This window comes from Rhea americana, unplaced genomic scaffold (genome assembly GCF_003343005.1).
Source record: "Rhea americana isolate MKP2758 unplaced genomic scaffold, rheAme1 scaffold_27, whole genome shotgun sequence".
NCBI lineage: Eukaryota > Metazoa > Chordata > Aves > Rheiformes > Rheidae > Rhea > Rhea americana.
In genome coordinates this window covers 2,928,612-2,942,590 of record NW_028186390.1, presented here as the reverse complement: position 1 = coordinate 2,942,590, position 13,979 = coordinate 2,928,612, and the positions used below count along the sequence as shown (strand labels likewise).

General features: G+C 40.7%; 1 protein-coding gene across 2 annotated transcripts in view; it reads right to left on the bottom strand.

Moving 5' to 3' along the window:
* Positions 1-1,658: 1,658 nt before the first annotated feature.
* Positions 1,659-13,979, bottom strand: part of CC2D1B (coiled-coil and C2 domain containing 1B) — a 38,920-nt gene continuing 26,599 nt past the window's right edge. For both annotated transcript variants that reach the window (XM_085308034.1, XM_085308035.1), the window contains exons 19-24: positions 13,491-13,549; positions 12,033-12,084; positions 11,245-11,344; positions 6,433-6,523; positions 3,620-3,751; positions 1,659-3,051 (exon numbers count right to left, since the gene is read on the bottom strand). In XM_085308034.1, the coding sequence (XP_085164160.1) occupies positions 3,632-3,751; positions 6,433-6,523; positions 11,245-11,344; positions 12,033-12,084; positions 13,491-13,549 (422 nt within the window). In that variant the 3' untranslated portion in view covers positions 1,659-3,051; positions 3,620-3,631. The remainder of the gene's footprint in view (positions 3,052-3,619; positions 3,752-6,432; positions 6,524-11,244; positions 11,345-12,032; positions 12,085-13,490; positions 13,550-13,979) is intronic.

The window sequence follows — 13,979 nt, the reverse complement described above, 5'->3', positions numbered from 1 at the left end:
ATCCCTAGAGAGATGTGTGGAAAGATTACCTAGCCATAACTACATTTGTATATCAGAACTTTGTCAAAATGAGAAGGGCAAGCATCTCTCTGCAAGCATATTATGTAAACTGCAAGTTGCGTGTGTGTAATAGGCTAGTTTACTTTTTTCCTCTATTTACTATAAAAATGTGTCACCTCAGCAGGTTTCTATAATCTCCTAGAACAACTCTGCTATTCTACACTTTGTTTACAAATCTGTATAAATTTCAGATACCTGTCACAAGCAGAGGAAATATTAGCCCTAAAGTGCAGTTATATCTCATTCTTCTTCCCCAGTAGATCCTGCTTTTTAAAGAAAAGTAACACCCAGGGCAGCTTTAAGTCTCTTCCCTGCTGTATGCTGTAGTGTAATGCTAGTGTCATGTAATACAAGACCGCTTGCACTTCGTATTAGCAGCACCATGTAAAAGCTTACCTGTGATAAAAGTATAGAGTGGCTGTTTTTGCATGTTCTGCTGAAAAAGGCTTTCTGGTCAGCGCTGAAAACCTGCACTTGGCCCAGTGCKCCTGGTCTCACCTAAGAGGGCGTTTGTGAAGGAAGCAGCTGCTCACGTCTGCCACAACATTATGAAGCTGGAACTGAGAATCAGCCAGAGGAATTGCGGTTCCACCTTCTTATTAAATTGTCCATATGGGAAGCTGCTAACCAGGGGAAAGAGCTGAAAGCAGAAGGGGGTTCGTTTGTTTAGTCTTAACCAGGCGAAGCAGCTGTTTAAGTCCCTCTCGGGAAGAGGGCAAAGGTTTTCCCCTCCTGTCTACACTGCGGCCATGTCAGAAACAAAAAATTAGTTTGGAAAGGCAGAGGCTAAYTTATGGCTAAAGCAGTAGCTCAGACCTTGCATTGTCCCTACTTCGCAATCAGTCCTGCTGGGTGCACTGGGCTTATTTTCTTTCTACTGCGTATGAGTAATGCAGGAGCTGTATAAAGTATACGCAGACTTGCAAGGCTACTGTGGCACTGAGTTTTTTTCCTTTTTTTTTTTTTTTTTTTTTTTTTTTTAAACAAAGTATATACAGCAGTAGCTGGGCAAAGGTAACCGTACAAACAGCAATGTATTTTACATCAAACCAGCACAGTATATGTACAGAGTGCACTTGTGAATAAATGGCTACTGCTAAAAAACAAACCAAAAAAAAAAAAACCCTTACAAGTCCAACATAGTAAATTATAGCTGTCACCACACAACACTTGGAGAGAAGGGCCACAGAACTGGGYTCCCATTCTAGAAATAAAAATCGGCCAAAAAAAGAGGGAGCACAGTAGTTAACGCTTACTTACTTGCTCAAGGTAAAACCTTACCTCTGGCATTTGGGAAAAGGTGGCTTAGTGGTTCATGCTGGATAAATCTTAAGCTGCTACACACAATCATTAGCCTTCCTATATATAAATATGTATTTGTGCAGTGGAACAGGGCTAAGGGTACTTTTAAGCTCCCTGCTGCACACTGCTTTTCTGCACACTTTGGGACAAAGTGCAGCACCGTGTGGCGCAGGCAAGATCCAGTATCTGGAAGAGCAATCCATAAAGCAAGCAAAAGCTTCCTTCTAGAGACTGCACTCTAGCTTTGCCACAGCAGCAGCTTTCCAGTTACGTTAGTTGCATTGTTATGCTTAATAATGCGGTAAAAGAGGTTAAAGATCTTAATCTTCTCTTCCTTTGCCCCCAAAGTCATTTAGGGTTGGATTATGTTTGTGCAAAACACTATCAACTGGTGACTGACATGTTTGCTTCAACCATAGCCTTTTAAATGACCTTAATTACCATGTTGTTAAGAAATGAGTACTTGTTTTAGAAAAAAAAATTGTACTTTTAAAATTCAGTTAGTTAACACTGCAAAAAACTGCATATTATATTTTTATTTTCAACATGTAGTTTTGTATATTAAATTTATTGAAATTAAAAACTAAATACTGTATTGTCTTCATCCCCTCAGGAAGACAGAGGCAGCGCTGCCTCCGGACTCCTTTTCTGGCTACAAACTTGCCCTAACTAAATAGCTGTTGCAGCAGCACTCTTGACTCCCTAGTGCAAGCACGTCCTCTCCTTTGAGATCATTCATTTCTGTTAGTCCACAGAGATTTAAGAACACAAAACATATTTGGTACCATTTTTTTGTAGGCTGCTAATCAAATACACTCCTGAAAATAGTCGTAGTCCAGTTTTCTACATGATTAAGAGTGGCTAATTTCCCCATCACCTGGTAGAACTGTGAAAGCCTATTTTTGTAAAAATAGAATGAACTTTTGGGAAGCAGCAGTATAGTATAACCTGTTTAAAAAAAAAGGAGGCTGGGGAGTGATGTGGAAAGATGAAGGCACAGTACCCGGGCTGCACTGAGGAAGCAGTGTAGCAAGCACRGCAAACAACTGGTAGCCAGAACAAAAAAAGTAGCTCTGCAAACCCACACTGCTAAGAAGTCTTGCATTCTCACATTAAAGGCAATATCCCACTTAACTGCTTGCTGCAGTAGCATGCATAGAGCAGGGGACACGCTGCTGCTAGACTGGTGTTTGAGAACTGAGTTCTCCTTCCTCTGTTCCAAGAAACCGTCAGGAAAAAACAAACAGGCCTTGGTACGAGGGAACAGAAAAAGCAGTAGCAGATTGTGTTCACGGTACCATGTTGGGTGCTCGAACACTGAATGGAATGAATTCTAGTAAAAGGTCTTACCTGTGACTTGACTGAAAAGCTTTTGCTCTGCCTCAGGGGATTTTTAAGGGGCTAAACCTTCCACACACCACTATGCATAGATAATGTAACATTCATCCTGGTGCTACATTAGTAGTCCCACATTAAGGCAGTTCTGTCTATTTTGTGTAGACTATTAACGTTCCCCTGCAGTAGCAAATTTCCAGAGCCTTACATTTGCCTTAAAAAGTTATTAATAAGCACTATGGCTGTTACCAAAATAGACATTAGGTTCAGTAGTGCATTCATTTAACATCTTTGGTGCTTGCAGCTAGCAGCATCTTTCTATGTACAGTGTTCATCCCACATCTTGTAATGTTCCTGGGGGGAGTGGGGGGGGGGGAAGAAGAGAAGGAAGAAAAAAAAAAAAAGGAGAAATAAGTGGATGCAGGACTTAAGTGTTCACAATTCAAGGTCACATTATATGTAAAATGCTGATACTAATTTTCTGTATGGTCATCTGGAAAGTCAGTGGAGCAGAATTACTAAGCTCTAGTGACTGGAAATGCTTAGGTGCCCAGTCAGTACACGAGGCCAAGTTACTACCTCGGATGTGGCCATAAAGCCAGTAAGTAGCAGGGACGTACCCTCCCTTCTAAAAAAGGCTTGTCAGTCTTATTTTCTAAATATTATCTTAAATAAAGGTGATGCTACAAGCTCTCCCTATATTTCAAGGGATTGTGAAATAGAATCTTTGATAAATTAACCAGATTCTGTAACCCAATTTCTTAAATTAAGTCAACTCACCACTAGAAATATAAAGATGAATGGTACCAAAGCCTGAGCTACTCAAGTAGGTCAATGTCAGTTCCAGACATCATTTCATGCAGAGTTTATCGGCAGCCCTATCAAGTTCTGGCCAGACCTTCTTTAGAAGCAGTATTCATACCTCAGATATGAACTAATGTTCAAGGACCAGCCAGTTCTCTGTAATCGTCTGAAGATCTTGACCACTGAGAGGCTCCCTGAGTCTCACTTTTACCTCCAGTTTCCCTCCAGTGGGCTTTCTGCCATCAAAAATCTGAAAGAGCCACAAGAGAGAAGARCAGTTAGTGCACGTACAAACGGTAGTGTCAAACTGCAGTGCCTTAGGCAACTACTGACTTCACTCTTGSGTGACTAAAGGATGACAGAGATCAGCCACTGGTGGCTGCCATGCGCAGCCAGCACAAGGCAGCTCTTCCGCGGGCCGCACCGGCTCCGCCTGCCTGCTCCAAGCATTTGGCCCCTGAAGGAGGAGCCACCTCCGCGGTGGTCCCTGGAGCACATCTGTGATGCAGCCTGAGGGCTTTCTGATGACTCCACTTAGTGACCTTACAGTTGCTCTCTATCCACTCTGATGGTCTTTGCTTAACCCTTTAATGAGTTGGCTGCTGACAGAAATGCTTCGGGGGATCATCTGCATTTCTGGTCCTGACAAAACTGTATTGATACCCACCATGTGCAGACAGCCTCACTCTTACAGGTGTGCAGTTTAAGACAAGAAAACAGCTAGAACGGGATTAAGTATGGTTCTACACTAAACTGTACCTGCAAACTGTCTGGAAGATGAGTCATCAGGCTTCAATCTCCCTCCTGCAAAGCGACTAGCAACAAGGAATGGGATCATATGGAAAGATAGGACAGCATCCCTAGGGATGTAAAAGATGAACCAGGGCTCCACATATTAGTTGCAGATTCTGCTCCCAGAGTGCTCTTCCTCTTGTGTGCAACAAATTTGACCAGTTACTTAAGAAAGTTTAGAACCGAAATGTAAATGCCAAAGCCCTAGACAWGGAGGTGGGAAAGACATCCACTGTGCTCAGAGAAGCCCCTTTGCTTGAGCATACAGTCCAGAAAAATTGAGCTTGAAACATCCTGAGGGGAAACTAAATTCAGAGTAACATGAGGATGAAAATCCAGTTCCCTTTGCCAGGTGACTGTTTTTCTACTGTTGATTAGATCTGAGACATCTCCAGTGTCCACCCCACCGCTCCTGCAAGACAGCATTAACAAGATAGATACAGCAGAGTCTCCAACAAGTTCCCAGTACCAAAACTGTCACAGCCGAGACAGGGCGACCAGAATCTTGACAACATTCTTTCAYGTTACCAAGAAAGGATCTGCAGAATCAGAGGGACCAAGTACACCAGCCCGTCAGCACGAAGAAGCAGAGTACCTCCCATCAAGATCTTAGATGTCGTCCAGGTTGGCAGACTAAGATTAGGAGCTTCTCACCAATAGGGAAGACAAACAAGCTCTTGGGACAGGCCCAGTCCTTGACGGTGATTAGGATATATGTCCATAGTTCCCACCTGCAGAGCAAGCAAGACCCTCCACCTGCATGTTTAAAGACTGCAGGATGAACACCACTGGCAGAAGGACTCAGTTTTCTGTGCTCCACTCAAAGACAAGAGGATCTTGCTCCACACCATCCATTTGATTGTATTACATTGTATACATGGTTTTCACACTAACTGAACACAACAGCCTGAGATGGCTGACRATGGACCTTCGTCAAGTGTCCTTTCTTCTGAGAGCTGTTACTTGTGAGAAAATGCCTTGGACAGTCAGTACATTAGAGCAAGTATTCAAAGCCAGTGTCAGCTCTAGGAAAGGTGACTCCAAAGGGATCAGCTATCTCTTTACTTTGCGTACAGTACAGAGAGAATGCTCAGAACAAGACTCAGAGAGGCTGAAAAAATAGGGATTGGGTGCTGTAAGAATAAGAGGGCTTAATTCAGCAGCCAAAACCTTTGAAAATGGTTCTGTGGACCACTTCATACAAAATGKAAGGCCTTTGCCTGGGCCTGTGCTGGAGCCTTAGCTTGCCAGAAATTGTAAGAGCTGAAAAGACTTTACTGACACAGTCAGAAGCATGCATCTGAATCTTATCACTTTGGAGCAGACTCAAGAGAACCTCTCTAAGAATCTCTTAAAAAGGTTTGGGAAAAAAAAAAAAAAAAAAAAAGATTAAAGCAAGCCTGGCTGCTGCAGCTGAAAACAGTCCTGTTCTGGGATGGCCCAAGGACTTTCTTAAAAAGGGAGGAAGCGCTGCTACTTCCATTCCCACTGTCCCTCTCTATGGGTTTTAAAAGACCTGGAAGCTGACCTTACTCCAGCCAGTACAGGCACCAGCTGACAAGGGWGATGAAGTCTTGTGAAGAGTCAGTTGGTAGGAGCCTTCGGTCACACAAGCAGCATGTATCAAAAACTACCCTTGCAGATTCCATTCGCAAAAATTTGAAATGGTAGAAAGACAATATTCCAAATCAACAGAAGAAAACAAAAAAAACACCAATAAGATCAGCTTCAGTATTCCAAAATCATTTAGATAAATAAATATTTAAAGGGATGATCATCTAGTCTCCTTCCTTCTCTCTTTGGAAGAGGCTTGCAACTGGTAATTTCTGTGTCAAGTCTACAGTGCCTGCTGAAACACTTACTTTGGAAAATAACTATTGACGTTAAGACTCTAACTGTGAGAAAAGATCTAATTTCTCTCACAAAGCTTACTTATTCACTGTTCAGAAGTGAATCATTTTATCCCCTTAAAAGTCACACAGTAGTTACACAACTAAGAACAGCCCATTCTTTAGCAAAATGATCCAATACAAAAACTCTTATCTCTACACACACACATTCAAGTGAGATGAATATTCACTCTCCCTTTGCGTTCAAATACTACTTCCCAGTAGAACACGCCTCACCCAGAAAACGTACCTCAATGATCTCTCTAACTTCACATTCTGATTCCAGCTTGTCCAGTTTCAAGTGCGCYGTCCCCACCTGCTTGTCACTTCTGAAAAAGGACCTGTTTGAAAGAAGTCTTCCTTAGTGGAAAGGGCAAGATTTGTGGAACATTAAAGAGAAATAAAGTTAAGAGGTCATTGCTATTTGCACCATCATCACACCTAGGAAGTCTAGTCAAGACATGCTACCAGAACTCCAAAACCTGGATGAAAGAGGCAAACCCTTGGTGAACTGAACTAGATCACAAGGACAAGGCATTGAGGTACTCATTTGCTGATCATCCTCCCACAACCAAAAGAATGATGAGGAGAGAAAAACAGTTTGAGTCCTAGACTAGCAGCAGGGACAATAGCAGCTCTCATCCCCGCACGGGAGAAGARCCTTAGCGTGACAAGGAGGATGACAGACAGCGACCTTTTACAAAGGATGTTTAGTAGAACCGGCTGAAAAATTTCTCAGTGAAGTTGTGTGTATCATCAGAACAATTCACAAGCACATGCTTGTCTTCACAAACTCCTTATTAAGAGAAAGTCAAACAAATTATTGTTTCATTTTGATATATCAAAACACAGAATTTCAACAAAAAGGAAAATTTCATTCCAGCTATTGTTTTGATTCACTCTTATACCAATAGTTTTAAAACTAAAGAACTAAATTTCTATTTTGCTGAAATTAAATACATAATATTTTTATTTAGAAGGAAAAAACCCAACTTTGTCATTTGCTCCTCTACAGTCACTTCTGTTTAATAGTTTCACCAGCAAGACATCCCTCTTTACCCTAACAATCAGAGGCTAATTCTATGGAAGTTAACAAGTATTCAGCTCAAAGTGTTGGATTTCTTTGCCTGAATCCAAGCATTTCCCCGAAATTGCTCTCCGAAGGGAGAGTTATTAATTAATTAATTAAGTAATTAAAATTAGAGAGTCTGGAAGTTTTTTTTAAAAAAAAAAAAAGTAAAGGGAAGATCAAACAGCCTCGCCTGTTCCGTTCTACACAGAAAATTAGCCAGGAATTCTGGTTTCTTTTTTTCACACCAGTTCCTTTCTGGATTTAGAAAGAAGAAAACCCCAAACTATCCACCTTCCTCATATTATCATTAAGAGACTGGAGTGATCTGGGGAACATGGGAAGCTGGGGAAAGCTAATTTGAAGAACTGTATTTTAATAGAATATAAAACTGTATTTTAATAGAATATAAGCCTCAAATGCATGTAGCAAGGGCTTCTGGAAGTCCACACCACATTTATCATGTGGCTGGCTAAAAAACAGAGCAAGATGCTATCAAGCAAGACCTGATATCTGCACTGAAAACTGGAAAGATGATTTTATGAATCCCTGTGATCATGTAATCTGTGGCAAGTGTAACCAATACATTAACACACAGGCAATGAAAACACAGTCTTTCTGAAATGCTTGTCTGGTATCTGAGGAATCAGTAACATTTAAGAAATCCTACAGGAGTCTTGATTTTACCCAATTTTGTCTTGATGCACCTCATTCATCAGAGCCTTGGTGATAAGAGATTACTGAAAGTCTTTCAGTACGTTTGAAGAGTACTCATCAACTTCTAGATAACTTCAACACCATCAGTACCTCCTTTCTTCGTTTCCAGACTTGTTCTAGATGTAGGTTCTGTTGCAAGATATCTTTCAATTACAGGATCTTGAAAAGAAATAACAATTTTATCCAAAAGAGGTCTGAGAATTACCAGCAGAGGAGATCGCACCAGAAACAGCTTTGTGGTTTGCCTGCRTGTCTTCATTATTAACAGAATGAGGGAAATTATACCTTTCTGAGATAAGGTATGAAAAGTTTATGCCACTTCAGTTTGGCACTCCATGAAAGAGTCCTGGGCAGATAGGAAAGGATCCAGAAGACTCCAGGGAAAGTAAACTTGCATCTTCCAACTTCTTGATCGATGCACCTGCTGCTTTTGAAAACATGGCTCTGATATCAGTGCCTACGGTTTCCAAGTGAACATTAGTCTAAAATCTCCAATTGGGAAAGGAATATGTTTCTTCCTACTTATCCACAGCTTCAAGTGATTGCTTCATTCTCCAGATAGTTCATATAATCCACAATATAAGGAATCTGAAACTCAGGTTTTAACCTCACTTTGTCTTGTATGTTCAGAATAATGTCAGGGCCTTGGCTCATTCAACATCTGAGATTCTATAGATGAAGGCAAATGATCTGATGCTGTGAGCCATGGCTCCRGCAAGCTCACAGCAGGTAGCTCAGCCACTTCTAGATGGGGTAGAGATGGCCAGGACACTCCCAAAAGCACTGGAACGTACACTAACTCACTGTTAGGCAATATATCTGCTCCAAAACCTTGTTGCATTAAGGACTTAAAGGATTCCAGCTCAGTTGTTCCAATTGCTTCCCATTTGTCAATCTATCCATCTCAGCACAAACTGCTGTAGCAAAGAAAAACAATGCAGCAAGTACATCAAGGGCTCATGACGCTGCCTCCAAACATGTTGCCTGTCAGGAAGTCTCGCAGAGATGAGACTGAGTTATCCATTAACAAGACTACAGCAGGCTCACAAAATCATTTAGAGAAGTGTAGACTTGGCTAGCTTGTATGCTACAATGCTTCCTTTGCTCCGTGAGTACCTTAACTGGATGAAAAAGCATTACAGTATTCTACTGCAGCAGGTTGGACACTTTCTTCTTTTGTTCATAAATCTTTATATGAAGCAGCAATTCTCCTAGCTGCATTTCTTTTTCATCTAATCCAAGAACTAACAACGGCTGGTCCATCCCAGATTCACAGTGAAGAAAGTGAGCTTGCCTTAAGCTACGGTTTTRGAAACATCACTGGTGAAATCTCCTTTTATCTTTAGGAGATTTTAGGAGAGTTTTAATGAGAGAGTACTTTTGTAAAAGTACATTGATTTTTTTTACTTAAATGTATTTTTTAAAGGCAACAGAAGCTTAATATGCAGAAATAGCAATATGTTGTGTGCTTTTTCTCTATGAGCTGCAGCAAGTCTCCTCTGCTCACTGGGAGAAATAAATTCCTGGGAGATGGGCAAAGATCTATCAGAGACTCCAGAACTGCTTTTAGAAATGCTTGCAGATGTTCTATTAACAATTCCACAGTCTTGAAGAAAGAGAGGAAGCTGGTTTTAGAAGGTGGCCTGGGTCACTTAATCCTCTCTTCTCTCCTCTGTAACAGGGTTGCACTTAAGCYGTGCAAAACAAGCGACTGAAACAGGCAAAAAACATAAGAACAGTAGAAATGCCACTGTGAAGGGGTTACAGCTGGGCCTTTCTGGTAGCTCAGCTATCACATACCACCTCAGGAAACAGGTTCTGCAATTGTTATCTGCTTTGCATGAGCACTGCCCATACGCAGACTGGCAGCCTCTATTTTGTCCTGAGAAGACTGCCAGAGGAAGGTGATCGATCAGCTTTTCTTCTCTTCCTCCTTCCCTGTTGCTRTGTGTCCAGGGCCACACACCCTCATCCAGAAACAAGTGTACACTTAACTTGCAAGATTCCAGTTCTAAAAATAAACAGATCTCRGAGCCAGAAGAGACAAGTATTCTGTTCGGACATTTTTGCTAATCTCCAGAAAGGCTTCAAAGGACAATCCAGAGTTGGCATACAATTCGTGACTCACTGGAAAACGTCTCCCAATGGGTGAGCTTATGCCTGAGCTCAGAGCTTTAGAACATGTGCAGTTCCAGCTGGTAARGACACAATAACAACAGGATATGCCCCATACGTGCAATGGTACACAAAGGATGGAGGAAAAGGTTTTTAAACAAACACTGTTAATAGAATTACACAAAACAGGCAGGGTCTGTAACAGTGAAGCCTTGAACATTAAAGCAGCAGAGCATTCAGGATTAATAAAGAAAGAGGAAGAAAATTAGGTGTTTTTTCAATGGGAATACAAATGCAAGATTTGCAGTAAAAACAACAGGACTTTACCTCATAATTTAAAACATCTGTAACTTGAAAATCATCTCAGAAACTATGGATCATTTCTGCATGTCCCAGTAATATAAATGATGAATAGCACAAAGAACAATCAAGACAGAAACAGGTTATCTAACACCTCATCCAAGTCATGGGTCACAATTAACTGTGGGATTAACAAATCTAGGCCACTCAAATTCTGAATAAATCAGTAATGAGCCCAGATGCAAGATGATTTCCCTGAACATTACAAATTGTTAACATCCATCTCATCTGTCTGTCTCTGAGATAAGGGGAGTCTCTCGCTAACTTCTCTCAACAGTCTTAACTGTTGCTAGTAATGTTTGGTAAATACTGTAAAATCCTCAAAATCAAGATGAGTACAAAAACRTAATACTAATTCTACCATCATCTGTCATCCGCTTTACTGCTGTTCGTGTTGTGCTGTCACTTATACTTCATTATTCTACAATGTTATGCTATATAACATTTAAATCTCCTGGCCCAGAAGATTATAAGTAGACTGGATAAGAATAAAAACATTCRGAAGCAGAATCATTACTTTCTCAGACTCATCAGTTCCTCTTAATGCATTAATCTGCAACCAATCTTCCAGTTAAGGATCAACTTCACTGAACTTCYGTTACTTTTTTCTGTAGGGAAACTGTGGAACCTAGGCACATTTTGAAATGCATTCCCAGACACAAGAACTAGATAGCTCTTTATTGATCTATTGGAGACAGATCATAYGCTTGTCCTTCGTGAACTTCCGTTACAACAAACACTTTTCAACTGTTACTTGAGAAGCATGGGGAGAAAAAAAAAAAGAGTAAACTGTAGACTTACCCTTTATGAAATATTTCAAATTTAATTCCTTTGGTCTGAATCACTCGTCGGAAACCTCTATGGTTTCGGTTGATGTTCAGTTTGAACAACTGATTATATTCTACAGTCAAGATATAGAAAAATGAAAGCAAGTTGTTAAAGTCAAACTAAGCACAGCGCTCTATTATGTGCATGCACTTAGACCTCCGTCTATCTCAGTTTGGCCCATTTAAGACAGACACCTGACATCTGTGTGGTCCCTTCTCAGAAGGTTACTTCAGTCATTARTAAGTTAAACATCAGTATCCCTGTGCAACAGTTCATCTCTGTCATCCCCACTTCATAGAGTTAGCAACTAAACTGCAGAAGAATCAAGTCACCCTGAAGAGGTGACAGCAAGTTACTGGAGAGCAAAGAGTGGATAATCTAAGTCTTTCAGCAATTTCCTTTAAACAGAGTGTCTGTGGCTAAGAAAAAGGCACAAAATAGGAAGTATTAAGGAAGAAGCACAGGAAGGTTAGAATGACTGGGAGAGGTGTTCCARTAACAAAACTAAGCAATATCTGAGCATGACTGGTAACTCAATCATTTCACTAAGTGATGACACAGTAACTGCTACCAATATTGGGAAGTGGGAGAAGAAAAACCACAATAGCTAGATTTCACCCACTAATAAATYCTTTCATAAAAAAAGGAATATAGGTAGGAAGGGAAGGTCCTCTAGTCTGAGGCACAGTATGACACTAGCCTGTACTCTACAGTGATTTCTTAAGGTACGTTTTTCTCTCTGTCCTAGAAAAGGTACTAACCTGGAGAATTGGTATTTTTAATTACAGCTGTTTTGCTCTTCTGAGCTTGCTCCTGTTAAAAGAGAAGAGACACACAAATTACATAAAGTCATGGCAGATACTGTTTCAGTATATAGAGTAGTAACCATTTTTATTGCCATTTTTATTACCAGTTCTATTTTATACCTATAAAAGAAACATGAGGTTTAGGGGTTATCTGGATGATGAGAAGAGTTGTGGTACATTCAAGATTAAAATATTTGGATTTCATTCCATAACAAGTATAACACTAGATAAAGAATAAGCCAAAACATTAAATACAAGCGCCACAGATAAGCTACATGGTCACACTCAATTCAATCCAATCATCATAAAGCTGACTGCTGCTGTTAAACTACATAATAAACTATGCACACTCCATGACATATTAATTCTGTTCCTTCTGCATTTGTTGGAATACTAAGCTTGTGGTRCTGCACAAGGAATCCATCACAAATCATTCAGGGAATTGCCCTACTATTATTTTGCCTGACAATCAATCTGCCACCAAAATGAATTAACTTTTAACCCAAAGCAGAGTACAAACTAAATCTCTGGGGATGGAACAAGGACAAAGTGACCTAATTATTGCAGCTAATTTGCAAAACTGATTTCAGTTATGAAGGAGAAAGGTGGTGTGTTTGACTGTTGGCTAAGTGGTAGGGATCTGGCTTTTTTTTTTTDAACAAGAAAAATAGATTAATAGCAGGCTGATTCCTACTTATTTCCCAGAAAACTACTCACAGACCATTTCTGTTTTCAGCCACCTTTAAGGGCTGACTCCTCCCACTGAGGTCTCATGTAACTCAAATCAAAACACAAACTGAATCTGCCCCTCAGCAATTTCCCACAGGAAACTGAGAACTTATCTCAGTGGAATTGCTGAAAAATCTATTAGGAGGTAAAATMTAGGCTCTGCACTGTCATGAAGTAAATGTTAAGCCCCTAAGAGCAAAGATTTTTTGGCCTATGGGGAGAATAGAAGCCCAAACACTTCTGCTGATGGTCAGACTGGATAGTCCTCTTTAGAGGCYCTCCTAGGTCCAGTTTCTACAGCTTTTAGACCAAGAACTACTTTCAAGATGAGGGGAACAGGATGAGAGTGGGCAGTTTCAAGGAAAGAAACAATTACCTATAATATCGCTATGAAAAGAGGAAAACACAACAAACTGACAAGTAAGTTTGTCAGCCAGCCAGCGCACATCCAAATCTAAAGCAGACATCACACTGCAAAGTGTAGGTGTAGGGAACACTGAGGGAAAGGTGTAGCAGAACTCAAATCTGTAGGAAACAGATTCAGCAGAGAAAAACAGATAACATGCCTAGAAGCGTTTTCTCTTTCTAGAAGACAGCCTGCACTCCTCCACTGAGGCCCTCACAAGCTAACATAGTAGCAAGGGTCATAGACCGAGGAGCAGAAGAGCCAGGACACACACTCACCACATTCGGGTAATGAAATTCAAACTTCACAAATGCATCCAAATCGCTCGGTGCCACACCTGAATGAGACAACAACCAGGCAATCCAAACAGCTAAAACAGATGTTTCCACTGCACTTGGAATATCAGGCAGGACTTTTCCAGAGCACTTAACTGATTTTCTGCAGGACTCATTACCTGTCACATAACTTCTACATGAAGATCTACTGTGTTAATGCTTTTATTAGTCCTGGGACAATACAGCACAGGTGGCTTTCAAGTCAKCAGAAACAAGAGACTGAAAACAGTGATGCTGGCAGAAGTAACTCCTGTCTACTGATGGGTCAATACATACCAAAGTATTCATAATAAAAYGAGATCCACATGGAACTTGAACTAAGACCCAGCTAGGAGCAAACCCTGGACAATTTATTCCTTCTGTCCAGATGGAATCTAGATTCTCCTCCACTTGCTTTTCTTTTTAATGCTCTTAGAGGTTTTTGTGAATTTG